The following is a 27,643-nucleotide window of genomic DNA, read 5'->3' on the forward strand; positions in this document are numbered from 1 at the left end:
TCTTTTAAAATTTTAACAATTTGACTTAAATATTGAGCTCCTTTAGAGAGGCAACCAAATATACGTTTGAGTATAAGTTTCCCATACTACAGGCGATAATGGTTTCGTATTTTTATTTTTTAAATATCTAAAATAACTATTATTTACTTAAACAAATATAATTATTTAGATAAAATATCAAATATTTAGAAAATTTAGGTACAAAAACTTAACTGATTATTAGAATTCTCTAAAAAGAATGCATTTTATTGAAAAAGAGTAAGAAAGAATAAATTCACAATGCAATTATTTGAATTATTGTAATATAGATATAAAAGATTTTGTAGGAAGAGAAAAATTTATTTGTAAACCCTGCATTTATCGACAACCATTTTCGAAATACTTTTAGAATATATAATAAACATACATAATATATAACAAATATTCATAGAATGAAGCATATTACTAATGAAAATGTAAACAATATTAATTGACAATGACGTATCCGTTCCGAGGTCACGTATTAGCCTATGAATCATTGAACTCTCAAGATATTGGATATTGTGTAGCACAGTGTACACAGATCATCTCGTAATTCAGTTCTTGTTGAAAAGAGGATGATTTCTTGTCCTAAAATAGATTGAAAATCTATTTGAATAAAAATATCTTTATTGGAATATTTCTAAGAAAACTTATTCTTGAACATAAAACTTTCATAAATAACATTCTATCAAGTACATTTCATCGCCACTTTAACTATAGCTTTCATAGAGCAGAATAAAAATGTTATTCAATAATAATTCAATAAAAATTCTTATCGAAGATATATAATTTTACTGAATGTATAACATGTATTTTACTTAAATAAGTAGAATTTCTATTTATGTAATTTTTTTTTATGATAAATGATTTTTGTTACGTTAATCTTTGATCGTGAATTCTGAATAAGAAAAGAGAAACTGAGCAGACGAAGTTTAAAATCTAAGGACAGGAACCCGAATCGGCTGCACGTGTGTTCGATTTCGAAACACTTTCCATACAAAAGAACTTCATTCGACGTCTTCAAGTTTTTTTCTGGATGAAGAATAATCTCCCGTTAAAGCTATGAAGTTCACATTACGTAATCTCTCATGCTTTTAACCTAAAGACTAATTAAGTTTTAGATATATTGTTAAGATTTTTAATAGATAAATACATATTTTATTATATCTATATATATATATATTAAAAGTTGAGAAAAAAGTAACGTTTTCTATGTGGAAAAGATCGTTTATAAGATGGGAGACAAAAGGCAAAGTAGAAGTTGAAATTCTGTATTGAAAGGGCATTGATTTCTTTCCTTGTTCGATTATAAACTGATCCCCGCTCCTGTTTTAACGTGCCTTCACCAACGAAAGATTGACCCGTTTTCAACTTTCTCATCGCGGTAGCCGAAATATATATCGTAAATGAGCCACCACGAACCAGAATCCCTGATGTGTGAAAATAATCCTCAACAAAGCTGCCAATGCCTGTACGTTGGCAATAATTTCATGAAATTTTCCACAATTCATATCTTTATTCAGTATCAAATCACTCGGTTATCAGAGTTTTGCGTTTAATAACCGCGACTCAATTTCCCTGTATCGATTATCTTGGAATAAACCGCATTTCTATTCCACACGGTAATCTTTATCGGTCATGCTCTCTATGATCTCTGTAATTTCCTTCATATACCTTTTTTCATTAAGTATAGAACAATTTCTGAAACCACGAAAGAGCATAATAAAAAATAGATGAAATCAAAAAGTTGATTGTTTAAAAAATGTTTTTTGTTTTTTAAAGAGAAATATGAAATATTTTTGAAATATTCTATCTGAAATATTTTTTATTCTTTATTCTATAAAGAATCACATAGTTTTTTTTAGATCACATAGGATTTTTTTAGATTTAATAATTATGTTTAAGTTTCAAAACGCATTTCCACAATTCATTTCTTTCTACTGCTGCGGGATACCATACGCGTCTAAAGCGACAACTTTTGTGAAATTTTAAATCGCGTGATAGATGTGGTTATCTATTATGAATTGTAACAAAAGTATCTTGGTTGTTTTATCATAATTATACACGTAATCAACAACGTGACTCCTACAAAAATATCTGATTGGATCTACAACCGAATATCTTAAGATATTCGATGGAGATTCGGTAACTATACGTTGACATGATGACAAATCGAGTGAGCTATCGACGAATTTATGAACAAAGTCCGTCCAGTTCCCTCAAATTTATTGTTAATATTTGTCTTCTTCTCATATTTACTATGATTTTTCTGAAGTGACTAATAGAAGTTTCTTCGTCTAACTTTCTTAAATTTCTAAAGATAACCAACTCTCTATGAAAAGACAATTTCCATACGTAAGTCGCTACAGTCGTCCTAAATTCTATATCAGATGTACCAGAGGTTCCGTAGTAAATTCTTGTTCGAATGAAAACTTATTCGTCATTCGAATAAGATTATACCTGTCACTGGTACCAAAAAACCATATCAATCACGCTAGATTCCCATTCAACCATATTTTCTCTATGGTCAAGTTAAGTTTCAGGATACTGTCCCCAGTGATTCACTTGAGAAAAGAAGGGGATTCATCTCACCCCTCTCTATTCTAGTTCCCTAGATATGCGCGCGTCTATTCCACCATGTTTCCGCCTCGGCGCTATACCTACGTCACTCGCCATTTTCCAATTAGAACGTCAAGCACGTTGACTTCCTTTTTTTCCCACCAGAAACATTCCCTGGTACACGTGATTTCGGTCAGTGAACTTATCGCAAACTTTTCCGATATTTTCCTCTAGTTGTATACGACAATTACATTCTAAACATGTGCCAATTCCACAGGTTTATGTAATGCTACAATTTTCTTATATTTTTCTTTCCACAATTATCTTCAAACGTTGAGTTTTCCTGCATAAATAGACTGGGCTGATAGAGTTTGTCGAGTCGTGATATTTTTCTCTACAATCGAAATTTTCTATAATAATGTCTATCCTCTGATTTTTTTTTTGTGTGTCGTCTTTTTTCTATTAAGTATACCAGAGCCAATTGAATTAATATTATTACCCTATCTATAATCTGTAACTTGGAAATTCATTAATAAGATTAGTTAAATTATTCTGCAAAAAGGAGCAGACAAATTTCATAAGTTTTTGGATTTTCCACAAATACATAAAAATTGGCAATTCAGTTATAAGATATCTATAGTATAGTTGTCGAAAGGAATTCGAAAGACTCGATACAGGTTAGTTCGCTAATGGTCAGAAAGTAGCAGTAAAGTTGACCAAACGTCACCATCAAATTCTACGTGTTTGTGTATGTAAAATATAATAAACGGGATATTCTTTTATTACTTCGGGTCCACTCTAAGAAAGCATTCGATACTAAAAAGAGACAATAAAAAAGGTTCACATAAACGTACGACCTACTTATCCTTGTCATTGGGTTATAGCTACTTTGTGGTTCCGTTGGTCCTCCTTGAGTAACTGAGCCTGAATAACTGAGCTTACTGAACCGTATGCAATTAATTCTTAAACTATAAAGAGAGAGATGTAAGAATTAATAATCTGTGTAACATTCACGAGTATGTTCAAGATCATATTAGGTTAGGAAGAATATACGTGTGTGTACAAGTTTCTAAGTTGTTGTTATTATCCCGATATTAGCACTGTATACTCTTAAAGGTCAATTGGAAATAATAAAAATAAACGTTATTTTCAAGTACACTATCTTCTGTATCACAGATGAAAATGGAACAGGGAGTTGCAATGATCTACATAAAATTTAGAGATATCCAATTACAATGATTAATGTACAGATATGTTATAAAATTAAAAATACTTTTGGGATGCTATATCTTAAAGAAAATGCATATTATAAAAATATTATGATTTGGATGATAGTTCCTCAGAAACTTTTTTTAAATCACATTAAGTTCCTATATAATTGTTATGAAATTTTCTAAATTTGATTAGCAAGCTATATTGATGAAATTCTATATTTAATTCTTACTGTATTTATGTCATTAAATTTAACCCAGTAAATAAACAAGTAAACAAAAAATCTCGTTCAGGAAAGGAAGGAAAGGAGGGAAAAGTCTCGTTTGTCGGGAGTAAACAGTCAAAGTCATCTCTTTTCACGACTCTTCGTTCGATCTTTCTTCCTTCCTTGTTGTATTCCTTGGAAGAGAGACAGATTACTGTGCGCGTAATCCTCCGGTCGCATCGATAAGAGGTGCCCATCGTCGAGTCGAATGCTTTTACCCCCATCATCGTGCCAGCGCCTCGAGCAATATATAAATGCACCAGCGATTGACAGAACGTACAGTTCACGTTTCAGCGCCTTACGCTCCTTTCACGCGTGTATACCTAGGCCAATAGTGGACACGTGATCGCGTACGCCACGTGCTTCGGCCGAAAAGACACGTGTGCTAACTTAGGCCTAACTACCCGTTATTATGGAGTTCATCGGTAATTTTCTACTTTGTAAATTCGATATTCTTAGTTATAAATCGGGCTCCTCTACCTCGTTCGTTGGTTTTTGGCTTCTATTGTTATTGTCGGGCGGGTTTGGTGAGTTAACGGGAACGGCTGATAAACCAGAAACGGTGTTGCTGGATTTTCTCTCAAAACCCTTCGCACCCTCCGATGGTGCATCAGAAGAGTGTCTTCGGGACAGCGCCGTTTACTTGAAGGAGCTCAGTCAGTACATGCCATGGGCTCTTCAGAGTAAGTCCAATTTGTTAGTTTTTTACTTTTCTCAATTTCTTGTGTTTCATTTTATCTAATGATTTTGTCTAACAATCTAATGATTTAATTGACATAGGGTTAATTCTAATGTTCCAGTTTTATATATGTATAACAGGCTTGATTCCAACATAACTCTAAAAAAAAATGTATTTTGTACACTTAGTTTTTATGAGTTAAAAATAGATAACTAATCGTTGAAAGGACTAATCGTTGAAAGGAATAGAAAAACAATAGTGACTCATATAGGGGAGGTATTAGATTTGATTCCAATTATTTAAGAGGACGTTCAAACACATCATTCAGAGATCTTTGCCGTAAGAAGAAGTTTTACTAACTGTTCTGTCAACATTTCAGGACATTAACGAGTTAATGATTGCCTAAGATAATACTGGAAATGGAATCGATTCATGTATTTATCGACATTTATCAATAATAGATTGATAAACGTATGCTAAATGTACACATCATTATCGTTACATTCACTGCATATTATCGGTTTCGTTCATCAATGACGATTAATGTAAATCTCGAAGCTCCAAAGTTCCCATAAATTCGGGGAGGGACTACGTAAGAGGTTAAGGCGGGATTTTTGTAAGGGTAAAATGCGTGCGCAGGATGTGCTGCGCGCGCATGCATTCGATGCTTTCTACTAAATATGTACTACGTCCGCACATTTCACAAGACTTGCCATAGATGAGCGATGCACCGTCTTGCAGTAACCCTATAGAATTTAACATTTTTTTATTTCAAATATTGACTGAGATTCAATCACTTCCGAATCGGTACTGAAGCCCGCATGGTGGCGACTATGTTGGGAACGTTTTTAGGACGCGCGTACTATAGTTTTCTTTTCAATGAATAAAGATCTCCGAAATGGACAAGAATTGGTAGAAATCGCCATTCATCATTAGTATTTATTTAATTAATTTAGTAATTATTTATTTATGTAAAAGGATGACAATTATTTTACTTTTAATTGAATTACAATAACAATAATAGCTTGTAATAGATGACACTGTTAAGTAACATACAATTCTGTAGAAGAATTAATTATAACGTAATATAAAGGTAACTTTACTAATTATTAAATATCATTAATCTTCATTGATTATAACTAGTGTCTTCTCATTTATTTATTCCGTGAAAATTGAGTGAAAACGACGTGAAAGTCACAACAGTAATTGATAGTAGATAACACTGTTCGATAAACGCAAATAAATATCACTGATTACATGTAATTTAAGGTTACGTAAGCGATTTCTAATTCTGGAAGAAGCTAAATTACGGAAATGAAGTAACGAATAACGGAAGTTAGTAGCAAGTTTATGAATTTGAGTGAGTGAACATTAATTTACATAATCAGGCAAGAAAATCATGTACATTTCGTAGTAGTTCAAATGTGAAAGATTAAAATACGTAAATTTTGTACAACATGGAATGAGAAATAAGTTAAAATGGATTAAATATAGTTTGATACAGCAATGCAATATACAATATACAAAGCGAATAAAACAAAATTGAAAAAGTGAGATTTTCAAATTACATGACCTTATAGGGACGAAGTTTTGATTGGTACATAGTATGTATTTATATATTTACAAGTATCATGATTAATTTTTGATCTCCTTAAAGTATCGAATGAATTCGAAAGGAGATCGAGAAACTGGATCGAGACGACTCTCTTTCTTTCTCCTTTCAATCGAGGTGCAACAGGTCGTTCACCTGCAGAGAATATGTTTCAATTTAAGAATTAGACATATTTTGTCCATATGTCACTTTTTCTCCAATTTACAAAGGATGAACGATTCTTTCTGACAATTCGAAAAGAAAGGAACCGAGTGTCTAGACCAAGTGAAAGGAGCCTGGGCCGATGATCAATGTTGTTTCGATAGAAGAATTAAGGGAACTCCCTCGAATTAGAAATGTTATTTCGAAACCCAGACATTAATCATTCAGCCAAACGATTTCAAATGTGTCTTTTGTTCAAATTGGGTATATTACTAATTACGTTTGTTTGTGATAAAGAATAAATTTTTCAAATTTAGCGCGCATTCGATAGTCTGTTTAAAACAAAATTTAATCAAGTTTTTTTGTACAATTGAACTATGATAATATTTATATTTGACTTAAAATTGTGAAATTGTGAAATATAATATATACATATAGCTTGTAAAATTATTAATATTATTAATTAATAACTTATTGTGCAAGAGTCCAGGTATGCCATGAACCAAAAGAATCACTAAAATACTAAATAATCTGACAATAATTCTCATGATAATTGTTAGTCAATATTTGAACTTGACCTTAAGTTGCTGCGAGTAGACATGGGACAGGCACGTAATCGCTACAACATCATTGTAACAAATGGTGTTACGTAAAGTGATCATTGTTGAATCACGTAATTCCCATAAAGAAAGAAACTCAATTAATTTTAGATAGCAATTAATCATTTCTCCCGGTTCGTCACGGTCAACGTCAATTTCATGAAAATGTCACAAAATTTGTCTTTATAAATTATTTCTGTACAGAATATATCAATTATTAATTCAGCTGATAATGAAAAATGAAAAATTAATGTAGCAGTGTTTACATCCTTGATTGTAATTCAATTAATGAAATCGATATAATATAAGGAAATTATGTCGAGAAATTAAAACAATACATTGTATAATGAAAAACAATGTTTATTAGTCTTATTTTCATGTCGACTTAATTATGCTGCGCTTCGCTGACCCGTAAATCCATTAATACAAAGATAAGCTAAAAATTTTCGCAGATGATAATGTTCTCAAAAGATCGCATTAATTACATAATCAGACATAATGCGTTGTGTTGATATTTGTTACATGTTGTATAACATCTCATGTTGTATAACATATATAAATGTATTTCCATACAACTATTTCTTTATATAAGTCATTTTTTTGTTAGGTTCTCTATTTCCATATGTACAAAATTCCATTCATAGAATTAAATTTAGTAAAATATTTTTAAATGATAAAATTTTCAACCCACTTAATACATTTCTACTTTTTTAGATTTCTGGATTTCTCCATTTTATTTCGTTATGTCAACATTTTGTATATGACTCTTGTACGGTAATTTACCAATTAATAATATTAGTGAATTGACGAGTCACGAATTGTAGGTTGTAGATTTTGTAAATAATTTGTAGATAAATTGCTATGACGCAAACTAACTTATTTATATTGGTAACTTTTAACCTAAGGCTTGTAAAATTTCATTAGTAATATTAGTTAAATTGTGCAAGAAAGTTAAGATCTAATGGGGTGCAAAAATAAATGACCATGAAAATCGTGTTGCTGCAACGTCTTGGAGATTAACAAAATTGTCCTTGAGCAATATGTGAACATTGATGATGGATGCTCGGAATCTGAATTCGATGATACAATGTTGATATTGACGTGAAGCGGGAGCAAAGAAAAGATTATGAATCCATCGCGATTACAATTACGTCATAACATTGCACGTTTATTTGCAGATCTTCGTAAGTCGCTTTATTTTCGCGATGTCGAAGTCGACTGGAAGAACTTTAAGATAACCTCGTATGTCCATAACACATGTTTTAATGGAGGATTTGTTAGGCATGTGAGAAAGATAGTTATATTTTGATCGATTTACCTGAAGCAATTTTTTGATAAATTAGTCCTTCACTAATCCCCCTCTAATCCTCATAATCTCTTATTACTAATCTCGAAATAAAAGATTTCTACAAACCAACACAGTCTAAATCGCTTACCTCCTCCAAATTAATCGTCCCTCAAATTATTGATGTAATTAAACTATCAGTAACGACCGCAACAAGGAATAATCAGATCCGATTGTGCAATATCGACAATAATAGTTATTATTAGTTCACGTAACAGATGACAGTACATTTCTGTTTTCCCAGCCAGGACTTCGACCTAAACAAAGAAAATGCACGTGGTGTTTATAGGCTTAAGCCATGTTGTGCATTTTTCTATCTTACAACCTTGTATTTATCTCTGCAATAAACTACTTTGAATGCTTTTCAAAACATATGTCTTGATAAAAATCAAGTTAAAAGTTTCGTCATCAACATACTACAACAACTGTTGCTATATTGCTACATTTTTCCACGACTAAAATAAGCTAGTGAATAAAATTTTCATGTTTATTTCGATTAATAATGGTAATAAAAGGTATTAACTTCTTGTTAAATTCTTACCTTTGTCATAGAATGCTATGATTTTGTATTTCAAGATTTCACATAATTATCGGCGAATCTGTTAAGACGTTAAATGGTGTTAACCTGTGATTAAGTTTGTGCAGAAATGGTAGTTACTAGTGACGTCATCTGGCGAAATGTTAGTGAACTATCGAGGACTCATAGAAGGAAATGTAGAAGATGAAGAAAGGGAATTGAATGAGGAAAAAGAAGTGTTTCTGAGCGTCGGTGAATTGGAATGTGCGTCATGAGGCGAACACAAACTGGGTCACGAAGGAATAACGTCTGTGGCGATGACCGTCCTTGTGTATCAAAGCTGGTCTTTTTGCTCACTGACCGATGATCGATCAATCTTTTCTCTTTCCGATCCATTCTTAGACTTTTCTTACACGATAGTGCTTAGTACACATGTACTTATAAATAGGAATTGTTGAAAATATTGACCTTTATTTATTATTGTTATTGTTATTTTATTCTTACCGACCGGTTTCCTAAGACTGATTTTTATCTTAACAAATTAAAAATTGTTTTTATGTGAAGCTTCGTTCTAAGCATAATTGATCATGCTTTTTTTTTCAATTTAATGTTCATTAGTGATATTATAGCTGCATTGTTTGCCAACTCTGATACCATTATCTGTGGTATCACAACTAGAAAACGTCATTTTGCTGCACCATTTAAAGATTCCGATATCATTATCCATTGATAATGATACTGTAAAAAAGAATCTTTATTTTGACACGTTGTTTCTTGATTATGATGTTCATTAATAACACGCACTATTGTTCAAGATTTAATGTAATAGTTTTTTGTTTAGAAAAAATTTGTTGTAAAAAATTTTCATTCTAATTTCGTATATAATCATGAACAAAAAGACATAAGGCGCATATCCCATTGAGTTTAAGGTTATCTGTTTAAAATACCATATCATTTTGACACATGTTTCACTGATTACTGTTATCCAATTGTAGAGTCTGTGAAATTTTAATAAATCTCTTGCGTACCTTCTTTACTCTTATTCGTTTGTGGCGCTACCACCAAACGGTTAACGGTTCGAAGCACTGTTTCGATAGCTCTGATACGACTACTGGCACGTTCTAATGTTATTATTACATCGCCATAGCCGATGAACTATTTCTTGTGTTCTCTTTACGGAGAATATTTGCCTAATATTCAAAAGAGAATTTTTTCAATAATTTCGTCTATTAATTGAGTATGAAGATTTCTGAATTGTAACCTTCAGATTGACAGCATCGACATTTATCATTTTGTTACCTTGATAAATATTCATTGCTCAATGTTCAGAATTTCGGAATAAAAAATATATATACTGCATTTGGCCAGCTGTGAACTCCACGATGACGTATATAACTTGATTCTCGATTTTTTATGCGAGTTCTTTCGGAAAAACATTTTCGATTGGCTCTTGAATCGGCATCTGGTAATATTCATTTCGTAGAATTAAAGAAAGGAAGACTGACCTGTTAAAAAATGAGGAAACGAAAAAAAATCTTTCATCAAAATCAATATTAAAAATTTTTCATCATGCGGGAGCTCCATCATGGTCACTGGCTAAAATAAAGAACTATTAAATACGACAAACTGGCAGAGATGTTAAATTATCATGATACGAAGGTAAGTAGCGATTCTTCGAAAAGAGTTTTTTATCTAAAGTTTCAATTTAGTGATATGTATGTTAACTAAAAGATATAAAAGGAACAAAGTGAATTCTTTGTAATTTGTAATTTTAAATCATAGCTTCAATACTATTTAGGTATACATACTTTTTAATGTTATTATCGTCTGAGATCATAAAATATCTTTTAGAGCTTCTCTTACAACGCCAACTTACAACGTCCAACTTACAACTGGCGTCTTACAACTTACAACTGGCTTCTACAGTCCGAAGAAACTTCTATTTTCCAACGAGGAAGAGGAAAATAGAAGTACGTTTGAAATGCGTACGTTTGAAATACAGTAGATCCAACACGCATAACGACGCGTACATACATTGAATACGTAAAATTGCAAGGATCTGCCATGTTAAATGTCAGTCGTAGCTAGACTTCACGATTACCTAGGAAATTTTCCTCGAGAATCGCTCGAAAAAGAATACTTCTCGCAGCGATACTGAGAACGTGACTCAGCTGTCATTGATCGGGAAGTATCGATGGGGAAGCAAATGAACTCGTAACCTTAGAATGCTAATTCATTGCAAATGCGCGCTTAAACAATCAGCCTATTCCGGAGATGCTATTAACCCTTGTCGTTTCTAAGAAAAATGTAATTGTTTTTCTAATTTCTTTCTGCAGTTTCTTGCTAGAGCTGCAAATAAGAACGTTCTTCTTATTATTGTATAGTTCAATGAACTAGAAATTTAAAAAAAAAAATAAAAAAATATTTTAAATTATTCAGTACTTATTGCAGTGTAATTTTTTAAAATATTCTATTTTTTAAATCTGGGTTAAAATCTTTTCAGAGTCACATGTAAATATATTTCACTAATTTTATATGTTTAATAATTTTAAATATTTCAATTGTTTTATATTAATTTTAAATGTCTTATAATTTTTTTCAAATATCTTAAAATTCTTTTACTTCAAATCAAAGTTTCTTATTTCTATAACATAATCGTTCTCCTTTGTTCATTATACTTTGCTTGATCTTTTTGTTTTTCATAACCTTACTCTCTTACATCACGAATTTTTTGTCAAAAGACATTCTTCATAATAAGAGAAACAAAAGTTTACTCACGAAGAATAAAATTGCAACGATTCATCGAAGTTTGCGGTTGAAGGTTACTGATAGAATCCATTGAATGAACTATCCTCAAGGTTCTGCGAAAGGTAAAAGACACAGCTGTGTGGATTTCTTTGAAGCTGACGCGTTTTCTGACGGCACTGTAGTGCCGATACGGAAAATTTTCATCAAAAGATTCTTTAAAATATGCATATGGTCACTGTTAATTTGCATCATAATGTAGATTAAAGAAATATAACTAGATAATAAGCGGAAGTGCTTGAGTCTTAGAATATTACAATTGAGGCATTCATAATAAAAAGGACCCTTGTTTATATGTGGCATTTTTCGGAAAAACGAAAGAATACTTTAGTGTCTTTAATTTCTGTTCCGTACATTTCTCGTGAGAAAAAACAACGAGAATTTTGCGACTTCAACTTTGCGCAACGTCTCTGAGCTGATCACTTTATGTAACATGACATATGTTTACATGCTACGAACATGTGTTGTGTATATCGATGCACTTCGTTTAGATAAATGACACTGTATAATCGTATAACTCGCATAACGGTTGTTTGCGAGTAGCCGGCATGTCCTCGCTATCGAGCATCAATGAAAAATCCGCTCTATCGCGCAGTCACTTTTTCTTTCTTTTATCCCTATCGGCCGACCTGTTTCGCAATTTACGCGTTACCCGCACTGATTACAGTTCCCGTGTGTTTCTCGACTATCTCACTTCCGTGTAAGAGAGGTGTCGGCATTGAGTTTATTATAATAGTTCTAATTCTCTCACAGATAGACACATGTGCTAATGAAGAAAAATTTCTTAGATAGAATTGAAAGATAAAGTTAAGAATAAAAAGGTACGTTTTGGAAAATAGTGTAGGAATTGCTATTTTCACGATTTTTTTTAATAATTGTAATTTGGAGGTTAAGATTGGCATGATTGTTGTAGATATAAATTATATAAAAAATTGCAAATCTTTATGTTAAAATGTATTTTTAACTTAAAAAATTGATTTTCAACTGATCAATCACTAATTTCAAAACGTGTAATTAAACGGTGAATCGCATAAAAGTTGTAACAGAATATTCTGTCGAATAATAAAAACAAATTAACAGACGTTAACGCTCTTGTTTCAAGTAATTGTGGGCAAGAGTACTTCAAAAGAAGCATGACTGCATTTGATCTTACACGTGTCTCGGTTTTATCATACATACACATGTGATAGGTTATAGTAAATACCTCCGGACTTCCAGGTGTATCTCCGCGGTAATACGATGTGCTTCTTCATAATTGAGGTTATTCACTTTATGTACTTTGTTTCATAATTTCCAACGCATATGTATGTTTTTTTCTTCCGAATTTACATATACATTTATTTCTTCCACAGTCTACCATGTGGTACAACAATTAAAATGTATAATTCGACATATTAATCAACCGATTCTCAATTTATGCATCAGTGAATGTAGATAAAAATAAGATGAATGCAAATTGGAACATTTAATTTCTGGTAGTTAAATTATGTTTACTTTTCAAAGATCTGTAGTGAATACGAGATTTCATTCTGTTTACCAATTTTAAAATGAATATTGGCGGTGAAGATGAGCATGCACTCGTATGGCAGTAATTTATCGAGAGAATCACAACGTATCTATTAACCATTTAAGTAGATAAACGCATGAAAATTGAACGCGATGTAAAACGTGGGATGTACACCTTGATTTCGAAACGCGCTTAAAAATGAATAGATATTGGATAAAGCGCCATTGTCAGATGAAAAAAATGCATAATTAAAATAGTACACGTGAAAGACAAACAAACGATCAATCAGTGAAGAGTGTTGCTAGAGAAAGAAACCTGTTGCAGGCATGTATGTCCTCTCACAGAATCATGTTTCACGACATATATTAATAAGATAGTTGATAATTTACGGTTATTCATTTAAAACTTAAGATTTGTTTATCCGTATAATGTTATGCAGTAAAGAAAAACATTTAACCAATTCCTCACGTCAACGAAACCTTTCAAAACGAAAAATTCTAATAGCTTTAAATAATATATCAGGCTGTAGAAATTCCTAAAAATTATGAAATAGCATGAAAATATAAGTGGTGAAGATATCATCTAAAGGATTAAACGAAACGAAAGAGGTTATGAAGAGGACGATGTAAATATACACCATTAGCATTCATACGTATATAGAAATACACAATTATAACATTAATGGTAATTAGAAATACAAAAATTTATTTTGTACTATATTTAGCAGATAAAATAATCTTCTCCTTAAGTTCCATTTTTTTAAACTTATTTATAGAAATATGAACGGGTATAACTATTTCACTGATGGCATATGAAAAATACAAGAAAATGTAGAAAAAGAAAATCTGAAAAAAGAAACGATTACAGAGAAAAGTACAAGGAGCTTTCTGTGGATTCTAGTGTACGACGCCTCCGTGAAAATTCCACCGGGTGTAATCACGGGCAATTACCAGCAGTTAGGCAATTATGACGAGTGTCTACAAGTGAAAAGCAAATACGGATTCACCGGAAAGGCGTGCAGTGCCACGGTGAATTTCGAAATCGCCAAGGACAACGGTAAACCACGCCAGCCTGATATGGGTGATCTGCTTCTGAATATAGCCGTCGCCTCGGTGAGTAAAATACTAGTTCTAGTCTATTAATTCCTGTGGAGAAAAATTAATTTTTGATCGTCTAGAAAATATATGTAAAATAATTAATTCTAGTTTCCTTTTTAAGTTGAAGTTAGGAAAATTTTAGCATGAAAAATTACATATAATTAATAAAAATTAAACCACGGATTTTTCATAATAATTAAATATTATTAAACAAAAGTTATAAGAGTGGGAATGTTTTTTCTGTCAAAAATTAACTAAAGTAATCGGAATTTATTACTGGATATATTGCAAACGCTCAATCAAGTTATGACCAAGATTTCGCAATTACGTCACGTTTCTGAAATTACTCCAAAAAATGTTATGCAATTCTCGGTAGCATGAAACATACCATATTGAGACTGCTTTTGAAGAAATTCGCCCGTGGAAAAAGATATATGTATTTATTTATTGGCGAAAAATAAATAATTATTTATTTATTTATTGATCAAAAAGCATCTTTAACAATAGAATACCTCTTTAGTAAACTTTTTTAGCAGAATATATTAATTTACATTATTCATGCAAGTACAATTATTATGATATTATACATTGTCTAAAAGTTTTTTTGTAGTTGAGTTATTAATGTATAATTAATAATGAGTGTAGTTTGCATTGAAGTGCACATGAAGCGATAATGATTAATTTGAAACTAAAATGAAATTAATGATTTTAAAGTCACATATGTATATGAACATGTTATAATTATTTAGACGAAGGCTTCCCAAATTTTTATGGGTCGAGACCCATTTGCGAAAACGGTTATTGCTGTGAAAAAAAAGTTGATTCATAAGCAATTCAAAACTGATTTGATATAAATCTGCGAGTTGAGAGAAACTAGACTTAGTTAGTTAGACAAGATAGTTGACTTTGAATTGCTTATCTGATAATTTTCAATGAGTAAAACTGAATAATTCCTTAAGAAATAAATGTGTAATTTTAATATTTAAGGCTATACACACTTTGGGAATCTATGATGTAGAATCTAAATGATTAACAGGTCGCAAACAAATTTTGCAAAATCTAGACTGAATTTTAAAAAATAATACCAAGACAATAATACCAGACTATTCTTCACCACGATAACACACAACTTTGATTCATTTAACAGTTTATCGGTCATTGCTCAAAAGCATTATCACTATTCGATCTTATTAATCATTATCGTTATCGTACCATTCAGCGTCTATCACATCGAGATTACCGATCTTCAAGTTGGAAGTACTGCTATCAGTAATATTTAATGGGTTTCTCAGGTTTATCAAACAGATCCAAATTTTCGTTTAATCATGAGATCTCCTAACCACTCTTGTTTCGTGTCTCATATCTCAAAGAGTTAAGAGTGGCAGTCAAACATAAATGAGAACTTATTTTTATTCTCCTTCACCTACTCGATTGCAATAAAATATTCGTTCTGTTTGATTCAGCAATATACGAAATGGAAATCGGGGCGTTCAGTGAACTACAAGTGGATGTGGTGCGTTCCATCGAGTTGCAACCACACAGAAATCCAGGAGGCGCTCGAGCTTGGCCTCGACCCTCTGAAGGTGGAGGAACGCGTGGATATGGTGATAAAGGTATCGTGTCGCACCGCAGAAATGGATCGGCCGATCTTCGACGTAACTGACTGGGTTTACATGTAGGTAGATCTGCGCATATTATCGTGTTCCAACACGCGGCGCGGCAGTTTTCGCAGTAACGTAAGACCGTGGTGGCATGGTTGTTTGCTCGCTGCTTCGAGGGCAAGGCTGAATGCGTGCATTGCACGGCAAACTTCTCAATTAGAATTTTATCTCTGTTACGTAAAAGTACCGTAACTTTTATTGTTTACGGTATTGACTCAAGGTATGCTTATCGGATCTTTCTCAGAATAATATTGAATTAGGATAATCGAGAAATAATGTATGATTTTTATAAACCATAAATATTTTTGCGATATATTTAGGAAACTGCAGCTATCTTGGATTTCGATGATTTTTTACTGTGTTGTCCCGGGAATGATTCTAAACAATCTTTTCCTATACATGTAACCGCCGTTCGGTCTTAGTTTCCGAGATATTCGCAAAAAACTGTTGGTACTACTACACACGATGAATTCTGTTTACAATTGTGCATCGGTAATAATGTACGCGTTAGTATTGGTCGTCGGCTGCCTCGTAGCGGCCGAGTTAAAAAGCCAAACCTAATTCTTATCTTTTATTTATTTGTAGTATATATAAACGAAGCCTGGATGAACTTGACTATCCCACGGATTCTTCGGATTGCAGCTTCATGCACAATTGCTTACTAAAAATAATTACCTTTAACGGTCTGGGTTAGGTGATAGATAATAATATAATTACAATACATATTAAGCTTTATATTTTATTGTTATTGTCTGAAGTGGGAAACCATCTTAGCCATGATATCAAAGGATTTAATTATTCGATTCTCAAAATCGTGTTCTCGTCGGATCAAATTTTTGAAGACATTTCTTCCAGTCTTGTATGTGCAGTTGTGAATGATTATTTAGATTCGTAAAATATGGTACAAAGATAAAGAGATCAATGGCTGATGAATGTAAAGTAATGTAAACGGATCGACAAGCGGCGAACGAAGAGGCGAATATGTCGGCTATACTTGTAACTATGTAGCTGTGTCACAGATACACACATGTGGGCAGAATTCACTGTAGTGGTATCGACTCACTTTCTGAATATCTGAAAAACCAAAAGCGTCCAGCGGTAACATGCAAAGAAAAAAGTTGTTTGTTCCAGAACATGGTTTCTTAAAAAAAAAAAGATAATATATTTAGAAATTTGAATTATTAATAACTATATGACGATAAAAGATCTAATTATAGTGATTAATATAAAATTATTTAAAAAAATGAGCAAGTATTTCGTTCAAAGTGAAGATAATTAGAAAATAGAATTATGTGCTAAATTAAAATTCAATAATCTTTGCTAAAATATAAATTTAGCTTCGTAATAGTTTACAAATTGTACAAATTCATAATTCTATATTTTTTGCATAATTTTGCAAAAACAACTTTAATTTCTTTTATTATTATTAAATTAACATAATTAAGATTAAAAATTGTACAAATAATGTTTTCATATATATATATATACCTATCCACCTGTTCCGTGACTTGCATGTTAATATAGGTCATATCAAATTTCAGATCGATCCTGACGATATTCGTGGTAATCATAATTGCTAGCACGAGTTACGACATCGCTACACAAGGCCATCTGAGTACATTGAACCGAAAAGGTGAGTTGTGTTCGTTCTGTTACGTAAATGAAAATTCAGTGCAAATTCGTCGTTTGATCGCTTTATCTCGTTGTTATTACGATTCCAGAAGAAAGAACTCAGGAAAAGATCGGTTGCGAGATTGCATCGCATATGACCGATAAAGATTCTTGATCGCGCGATAAAGATCAGTGTTAAGGACACTTTATTTGTCTTGCATAAGAGCATTATCGATGCTCTTGGTGATTGATAAGTGTCGATTTCCTATATTCTTTTAATCTCTTCATACTTTGTAGAAAAATGAAAAAAATAGAACTAGATGCAGTGAAATAATTGAATTAAGTTTTAAATTTATGTATTTATTTATTTATTTATTATATACAAATAATGTTGCACACTATGTATGTTTAGATAAAAGACATGTTCTTCTAACTTCGTTCTCCATCTACACGAATGGAAAAAATTTGTTGAAAACGGACAGACACCGTGATTCGATCAAATGCCTCGATGGACTGCGCTATATCAGTATTTGTTGGATCATTTATGGTCACACTCATTATACAGAGGTGGTTGGTGTTAAAATGAACTTGAGCGAAATTCCACAGGTAAAAAAATTATAAATGTTCTATTGATGTCTAAATTGAAAAACAAAAATTATATGACGTAATCATATACAAGTATATAATAAATTTAAAATACACGAACTAATTTTATAATTTTCAACAAATTAATGTCTTATCTTTCAAGATGCATACAAATTGGGCCAACATGTTAGTACTCAATTCAAATATCATCACCGACACGTTTTTCCTTATAAGTGGAGTTCTAATGGCATACACGGTCCTAAAAAAAAACGAGAAAAATTCACAAGGCTATTTCGACGTAATTGGCCTCTATCTCCACCGTTATTTAAGATTAACCCCGGCATACGCTATGATGATCGGATTTTATGCCACCCTGTTTTACAAAGTTGGCTCAGGCCCTTATTGGGATGAATGGGTCGGAGCTAATAGAGACTATTGTCAAGAAAACTGGTGGATCAACCTGCTCTACTTGAATAATTATATCAATCTATCTAGAATTGTAAGTGAAGTTTAGTAATGATGCAATTACTGTGTGTACACTTTCTAATGGAATAATGAATAGATATTTATAGAACAATTTTTTGTATTCTGCATGAAGCGCATACTACCATGTACTTTAGATTGATTTGAATTATTTAACTGATCAATTTTTTTATCGAAGTATGTTGTTTAATAATGGAAGATTAAAATTTAAAATTTTTTATTACATGTTGCCATTGAACTACAAACTTCAAAGAAAATTCTATCACATTTAGATACGCGGTTCACGTTTTTTACTAAGTTCAATTTTTAATCCTTTTATTCGTTTCTTGAAACTCCAATGTTCTTAACCTCAATTACGAAGAAATGTATTTGCTTGTTATCTGGCATAGCTTCCTAAGTATGTTGCATGACAGATAATTACTTTGAACTAGGCACTCGTGCATTTTGTTACAAAATGTATTATTACATTTTATTTAATCAATTATTGTACTACCATTTAATAAATATTCTTATTTCGAGTTGTTTATAACAAAAAAAAAAAACGTTACACGCTAGGAATTTAGAAATGGCTTGTCCAATAATTGCTTATTTCTTACTTCTGTTTTTAGTGCATGTCTCAGTCTTGGTATCTGGCGACCGATATGCAACTCGTCTGGCTGTCACCGATCTTCTTGTATCCTATGCTCAAGTTCACGCGAAAAATCTTCTTCTGGCTCGTTTTCGCGTTAGGCCTAATTATCTCCATTCTAATACCATTCCTAATAACATTCAGTCTCAGGCTTAGTGGAACTATGCTCTATTACAAGGAGTGAGTGTGGATATTTGCCTTTTTCACTGTCTTCCTGTTTTCTACATGGCGTCCACGAAAAGTTGCACCAAATTTTTAAAATAGATCTTATCTACTAAAATAAACAAACAATCAGTAAATATTTGTGTATAAAAATCATTTACTTTTATTTTAACGAATATTATATGCCTTTAAAGTTTGACAGAATCTTTTCGGAACGTCCTGTATCTCTCTTTCTTTTCATCTTGCTACTACGCCGCGCCGTATTGTACCGTCTGATTTATTCCACACACGACTACTTTTTACTTTGAAATAGATATTCCAGTCCGTCTTTTCTTTGTCATATTCATATTTCGAATGTTTGATATTCATTCTCAGTACTTTAATATTATTGATACTTTTAAATTTACAAAATATTATTTGTTATATAAAATATATTTTGATAAATCTGTAAACATCGATAAAACGATTCTGGGAATATTAAGTATTTATAATACGCCATTCAAGATCATCTTACTGAAACCAAAATTAAAATTAAACGAGTGGACCATTAATTTAATCTTCATATTTTTTTGTTTTTGTTAGTAACACGGATCTGGCCAATGTTTTCATAGAAATTTACACAAAAGTTTACAACAGATACGGATCTTATATTATTGGTCTGGCTCTTGGTTACTTGTTGTATCAGAAACGATCAAGAGTTGTGAAGATTCGTTATGTAAGTATGCCAAGTTCTTCTACTTAATAAGTATAATTGCATAATTTTATCATGAAACTTTATCAAACTTGAATGGGTGTTGTCTGGAATCTACAGTTAAATAATATCTTGTGTTTTTATTTACTTAAATATCTATTTAATTTATTATTCTTTAATAAACTTTTTAAGTATTATTCTTAGTTTATTTTGTATTCTTAACGTTTTGTTAAAACTTTTCATAAATTTACTTGGCCCAACTTAAATTTCGTTTTCTTCATTTAGAAATGAAAGAAGAAGAATATTACGCTGAAATGAAGAGAAAGTGATCGTGACATATGAAATGTGTGTTCATCAAAGATAGTAGCAAAATATATTTGAACGTCTTTTTCATAATCGACATTTTTTAATTAAATCCAAATGATTTTCTGCAGATATACGTGATTTTCGGTTGGCTGGTAGCGGCAGTTTGCGGTTCATTCATATTCATGTGTCCTCGGTGGATGTACTTCGACGACTACTCTTATAACGAATTAGAAGCGAGTTTTTATGCAGGTTTCCACAGACAAATGTTTGCTCTTTCTATTTCTTGGATCATCTTTTGCTGCGTTCATGGCTATGGCGGTAAGATTTAATTTTGTATTAATCTTTTGTTTAAACAAAACATGACTCATTTAGTAATAATATAAATGCATGGCAAGTGCGATAGCGAAAATTTATGCAAAAAAACATATGCATGAAACTTCATTTGCTCCTACTTTCTACACATATTTTGAAATACTAATTGTTAATTATTAGTAATTATAAAAACAAAATACGGGATAAATATATTCATGTGATTATAGAGATATCAATTGTACTTTTCTTTTGTGCAAGGTTTTGTGGGTCAATTTCTGTCGTGGAAAGGTTGGGTTCCCTTCAGTAAGTTAACTTACAGCGCTTACCTGTGCCATTATGTATTTCTCTTAGTAGAAGCTGGATCAGTTCGAACTCCGGGCATAATTTCAACTATGGCAATTGTAAGTAATCTGATCTTTAAATGCATTAAAATAGATCTGTTCTTAATTTTTTATTTTCCAAGTTCTTAACTTTGGTGGAATTTAAGTTTGAACTTAGATTAATTTAAAATCCAACCTTTAAATACTATAAAAGATTCTCAAAGATCGTAAAAAAATTAAACTCAAGCCTAAATCAAATTTTAAATTATTGCAACTATCTTCCTAAGCTCACTTTATACGCAAGCAATTAATTATTTGTCGAAACTTGCAGCTTCGCAGTTTCTTCAGCAACCTCTGCCTCACGGTACTGCTTTCTGCGCTTTGGACACTGTGCTTCGAGATGCCTTTTATGACGTTAGATTATACCTTTCTTTCTCACCGTCAAAGTCAATCAAAATCCTTGAACCTAAACCAAGAAAAAATATTCGGTTCTATCGATTCTAGTAAAGAGATCTATCGTTCCACGGAGGAATCTTCTGCTACAATTACACAGGATTGTGAAGGCACCTTTAACCAAAAGTCCAATAAAAACAGCATGTATGATCAAGATTTAAAATCTGACGACAAAGATGACAAATGTCCATTCATTTTTGTAATTAAAGCTGAAGACAACGATTCATGGGCACAGTTGAGAAATGTTCATCAAAATAATGGTTTTGACGAAGACTCGGATCAACCGTCGAAATCTAGAACAAAGGAAAGAATGGATTGTTGTTACGAATCGATCGTAAACGAGGAGTTCATAAGGAAAGAAGGATCCAGGGAATCGGATCAGGCCACCAGTAGCTGATCGACAATTTACCCGTGTAATATCGAATCAGCTTGCTGGCCAAGCGTTTATAAGCGAATAGAGGCGAGATTAGGAAACGTCTTTAAGGAATTATATAATTGATATAGTGATATCTATTTGTTGATTCAGGCACTCTTGTAGGTAGTGAGTGATAGCCATATCGTAGTTTTTCTCTGAATATTTGTCTGTTGCAAGTATTTTGTGTATTTCTTAGTCGTTATTAAGGAATATCGCCAGGTATGTGGTGTGATTTAAGAAATAAAGATTCTTTGTACGATGATAAATTAAGAGTACGTATGGTTTAATGATAAGTTTAGTGGTTTTTATCAAGTGAATCTTTGAAAACTATTTAGTGCGTTATTTTAACACCACATTTTAATATTACATTATAATATTACATTTTAATATTACGTTGTTCTGGAATGTTGGGATTAGATGGACAACTTGGGACCATATTTGACATACTTTGTCTATTTCATTCCAACATTTCAGTATATTTATATATATATATATACGTAGATGCACCAAATTTCATATAAGTGGATTCATTATAGAAAATAATTTGTTATCGTACGGAGGATCATCTTTTTTATAATTATATATTATTTGACTCCATTGTGTACTTATAGATTTAGTTCGAAGTGCTTCTCACAATCCGATGTTGATCCATCGGTGTAAAAATAATAATTTAATATGAACGGGTAAAGGTTAGTTAAGAAATAAAGGTACAAATTAGCTGTGAGAAATCATCGACTATCATTAAGTGTAGTTAAGAGGTGTTTTCTCGATGGTCAGTTTATAAAAAGAAATAGAACTTTTACAAAAATAAAAAGTCAGTAAGGTTATTTTTCATTATGCGTTATAGTTCAAGTCGAAAGTGTACGTATTGCATTCAAAATTCGGAAATCTAACAAAATCAGTGAATACCGTAATTATGTATTCCAATTTCGCTAATGTTATCTAACTCAATATTTTGTTAAGTATACTAATAATACTGCTTAATAATGAACAATGCTCTTTTATGTGGTTATTGTTAATTCAGGATATTAAGATCAATTTTAACAAATTCAGTTAACCTCTTATTCAATATTTATAAAACAAATACTACTTAAGTCAGATATTATACATACTATTAACTTTTAACTTTTAATCAGTAAAATTAGACAATACAGTACAAAGTACAGTATTACAACTAATATTAAATACTCTAATTATAGATTATATTATGACCAGAAATTAAGGAACGAAATAAACTTGTTAGATCGCTTTCGTTTTGTTGAAATATTTCTTCCGCCATGCTCAACTTTTCTACACATGAAGTATACAATAACTAGGAACTAATTACCGACATTCTTTAACACCAATGATATTTTTTAATGATGTTTGTTATATTGATATTTTATAATATATATATTTAGGCTAATCGCTCTTATATTTAGACTCTTCTTATCTTGAATACCTTGGTATATATTGTTTATGAAGAAAAAAAGATGAATTATTTAATGCATAATACAATTATTCTTCATTTTTCCTTTTCAATATTTCCTAAATTGTTTGAATTATTTTATGATATACAAATACGTAAATATAATCTATGATATTAGGACGATAAAATAACAGGAAAATAGGTCAGGATAATTTCTAGTTACTGCAACATTAGCCTCAGTTCGTGTCACTGTTTACTTAGGTCTAAGTCTTCAACTGATGCTTTTACCTCGCTTAACGTTTTCTATACGAACACATTCTTTTCATTCTTCTAACGCGATCCACGAGAAGTAACAAGTAAGCCGAGAAGAGAATGAACTGCTTGTTTTATCCGTGGAAGAAATTGATACCTTACGACTTCTAGAAAATCCGTCCTTTTGAGAAATCAATTTTTTTTTATTCTTCTTTGTACTTAAATACATTAAATTTTTACGAAGAAAAATAAAATTTATTATAGAATGTGCATTTAGAATGTATATTTCAGAGATTTGTATAATAAAAGATAAGCCGATTTTCATCATCGAGTAATACAATGAAAATTGAGTCAAAAGAGGGTTATTAGAATTGTTATGAAATATATGTATATATTGGTTAAGCGACAATGAATATGTGGGAATTTGATGACATCATTAACAGAAAACGTTCCAAGGGTTGCAAGTGCACTTGCAACACGTGCTTAAAGCGCCCTTGGGACGTTCGTCCTTCCGTGGGAAAATCAACCCCATATTTTCGGTCAAGTATTTAAAAAGGCATCTGCGTGCTTTGCAGATGATTAACAACTTGGGTAGGCAATTGAAGAAGCCTCACAACTTCCATAAGGAAGAGAGGAAAGCTCTTAAGAAATGTTCTTCTTTCTTTTTAGGTTATACATAAGTATTTACGCATGCATTTACTAGGCTAGGTTAAATTTAGGTTACTAAATATACATTAGTATTAGTTCAATTATCTTAAGATGAGATAAAAGAATCCATTAATCTATAGAAATTATAATTTCGTCATGCCAGCTGTTAATGTGTTACAGTCCTTCGCCAATAATCTAATTAATACAGTCCGTCAACAATAGAGCCATCTACATTGATAGTATCATATCCAACCGCCAGCACAACCCCTATGTAGAATGGAATGCATTTAGTTATTACGGAGTGCGGAGGAGTGGATGGCAGGCGTGATTCGTGATTGCGTAAATTGGGGTTAGGTTCTCGTAGTCGGTGGAAACGGTAGACGCCCCGTTGTGAGAAATACAGGGAGCGGATTTCAGTGCTGGACCGTCATCCACGCGTGGTCGACATCTGCGAGAGCCCATCGTTTTTCCGCAATGAACTAACGCAACGGCGAAACATTTGTCCCCTCTATTCTTCTCGTAAACGTCATTTATGTCCCTGCCAATATAGTCTGGTTTCGATACTAGTTTCCATACACAGCATTCAACCGTTCTTTCCACGCTTTGTTAGCATGCACAATGAACTGGTAAAATAAGAAAGAAGCTTTGAAACACGGTAGTTAGGAGTATCGAGAATTTTTGGGGAACGGAAAGTGACTTGTGATTTTTGGATGATATAGAAACAGTTTTAGGAATTGTTATGTATACAGTATTCTATTTCTTTATTCTTATCGTCTGCATGTATGATATTTGATGTAATTCGTTTTTCAGTTTTTAAATTAACAAGATTTTATAATAAAATTACTACAAATATTTTTTTATCTTCTTTCTATATTAAATTCAGATTAGAATTTTGATCAGATGCTAATAAATGTCTAGAGTCTCTAGAATTACAGTAATACGATGATTAATGATGCAATGATAAGGTAACTAGAATGAGATGTACAACAAGATAAACTACATATTACCTTATTAATGCGTAATGATAGATTATGTTACCAACCTTATGGTGTAGAGGATAGAATTAAGTAAATTAAGTGATTGAACGAAAAGAAGAAAAAATATTCTTTCCGAGTTATCTAAGTAAAAGAAAAAAGAAGATGCTTTTTCTTTCTCAATTTTTCAGTTTCCTAGAATCAAACATACTATAAACTCTTATAATCCAAGTTACAGTACCAAAAGAATTTAATTATAATTCTCAACGAGAATTTATTGTAAATAGTCTACCAAATAAAAAAAAAATTTTTTCAGTTTAAGAAGTCGTAGTGTAAAGTAAATTTTGTATATCTAACTTCCGTTTGGTGTTTCAAGTTTCAAAGACATAAAGTCGAATTCCAGACCAACGTTTTTCACATTGTGAGTTAGACAGTCTCCAATTTCCTGGACACCGATCCCTATATTTAAAGAAACTGTGTCTCTTTCTGCGATATCGACGGGATCCCGTGATGAGACTGGCGCCGACCTCCTTCGTTGAGTTAAGGAAACCAAAGAAATGAAAGAAAACTGTCTTCTTCAAGACAGCTTAACCTGTGTCACGCGCCACCAAGGAAAGACAATCTGCGCAACAAATGGTAACCCGAAGCTCGAGGGCGCATAATGCTGAGCTCACTGAGACCGCATCTATGACCCTAAGGTTAGGTCAGAATACAATAAATCTGTTCCGTCTTTGTAATTGACCATCGAACTTCCTGGGCAAACAGGAAACATAACTTGGCTTAACAAAATTCTACTAAATATCCAAACTGGACAAATTGTGGTTGTAAAGAATTAAATAAAAAAAAAAAAAAACAGCTTAATATCTGGCATCTATGTACATCCTCCTTTTGGAAAAATCTGCGAACAATGAGTAATGAATGCATGATAAAACTAATAAAGAAATGAAGGATAAAAAGAGTAATGTCGATGCGTGGTAAGAATGCAACAATTCATCTGCATTATTGTAAAAATCTGTAGATGTATTAATTGATGAAATAAATTTGAAGGTAGACTTAAAAAAAGAAAAAAATAATTTTCTTAAAAATTAGAGAAATTAGGATAATTTGACTATTTCTAACAGTCAAGACCGCATAACGATTAAAAATTTTCAATATTAAGAAATATTTTTTTTTGCCTTATTAATTTAACTATGTCTTATTTATATTCATCCTGTCACAAATTTTATATCCCTGTTTCATTTAAAAAGCAATCATCCAAATTATGGTCTTCCTTTATCAGACTAAAAATGAATTACAACTTTTCTTAAAAACTATATCCGATAACATACCTCTTTCATTATCGTTTTATTTATAGCAATGCAATAATTTTTTAAAAATTATTATTATTATATTCTACTTAAAAAAGAAAAGGAGACATTTCAATGAAACAAAAATAAGTTTCGCAAAAGGACCTACAGGTCGTGAAAAGGTTCGCGGAAGAAGAAAGAAGATAAAGTAAGAAGGAAGACGAATCGGAGGTTCGAGTGTGAAATATGAAGAGGCACGTAAAAAAGCTCAAGTGGTTGCACATGAGGGACGAGACTTTTACCTACGTCAACGATTATTTTCTCTTCTTTTCTTACGGTGTACGAAACTCGAGGAAAACTCGTAAATTTTCTACGAAATCCATAGTAAGAGACTGGCGCCAGAGAAATTCCAAGGTCAACTTCAGCTATTATGTCCCAATATATGTAGATACCATTTTGAGGACCACGTGAGAAACTTATCCTTTGCTCCAATTTCCTCAATAGCTTTCTAAACATTTCCATTCTTCTTCTGTTCCATAATTTCCTTGCGAAGTGATTAATAAAAGCAAGATCTGAATTCCCTTGCATAATCCCAATTTTTGTCAAATAGAATATATAAGTAAACTGACAAATTAGTCAAATCATAGATGAAAGAGATAGCTGGGTCCAATACATATGTCTTTGCTATATTTCAAATTCGACAACTCAACAATAGAAAAATGAATAAGCAGTAAAAGGTTTTGAATAAAAAGTTCGCCAAGCATTTAGTCGTTAGAAAAAAGATCTGTATCGAGTTTCATGTAAGAGATCCTACCGATCGACGCCCATTGCCGCTGCCGATCTCATCGTCAAGTAATTTGAAACGAGGGCGTAACCGGCGACTTCTTTCCCTTCTTGACAAGCTTCTTCTTCGTTTTCTTCAGCGGCTCTTTTCGACTCTTCTTCACCTATTAGTACCAAAATGGCGTGCTCGACATTGATCAATCCCGTTTTTTATTGTTGAGTACAAGATAATTGAAATATTGTTGTTTAGACTTGTCATTTACTAATCTTTATTTTTTCTGTTTTGTAGATAACAAATAGTGAAAT

At 31.9% G+C, this 27,643-nt stretch overlaps 1 protein-coding gene and 2 long non-coding RNA genes across 4 annotated transcripts; 2 read left to right on the forward strand and 1 right to left on the reverse strand.

Moving 5' to 3' along the window:
• Positions 1-4,350: 4,350 nt before the first annotated feature.
• LOC117163246 (nose resistant to fluoxetine protein 6) lies at positions 4,351-23,411 on the forward strand. 2 transcript variants are annotated; one of them, XM_033345355.2, is made up of 11 exons: positions 4,351-4,740; positions 14,163-14,374; positions 15,823-16,034; positions 17,562-17,653; positions 18,044-18,237; positions 18,380-18,715; positions 19,308-19,507; positions 20,072-20,204; positions 20,615-20,804; positions 21,057-21,199; positions 21,450-23,411. In XM_033345355.2, the coding sequence occupies exons 1-11, from the start codon at positions 4,470-4,472 to the stop codon at positions 21,966-21,968; spliced, it is 2,502 nt and encodes an 833-aa protein (XP_033201246.1). In that variant the 5' UTR covers positions 4,351-4,469; the 3' UTR covers positions 21,969-23,411. The 2 variants fall into 2 exon arrangements, with proteins under 2 accessions (XP_033201246.1, XP_076482343.1); XM_076626228.1 differs by lacking the exon at positions 4,351-4,740 and adding an exon at positions 12,162-12,576.
• LOC143305081 (uncharacterized) lies at positions 7,792-10,058 on the reverse strand. Its single transcript, XR_013061756.1, has 4 exons — positions 9,979-10,058; positions 8,975-9,884; positions 8,525-8,690; positions 7,792-8,406 (listed from the first exon to the last, which is right to left on the reverse strand). It is a non-coding gene; the product is annotated as an uncharacterized LOC143305081 (long non-coding RNA).
• Positions 12,605-14,152, forward strand: LOC143303986 (uncharacterized). Its single transcript, XR_013060649.1, has 3 exons — positions 12,605-13,015; positions 13,108-13,946; positions 14,038-14,152. It is a non-coding gene; the product is annotated as an uncharacterized LOC143303986 (long non-coding RNA).
• Positions 23,412-27,643: the final 4,232 nt, after the last annotated feature.

Source organism: Bombus vancouverensis, chromosome 2 (assembly GCF_051014615.1).
Source record: "Bombus vancouverensis nearcticus chromosome 2, iyBomVanc1_principal, whole genome shotgun sequence".
NCBI classification, from domain to species: Eukaryota; Metazoa; Arthropoda; class Insecta; order Hymenoptera; family Apidae; genus Bombus; species Bombus vancouverensis.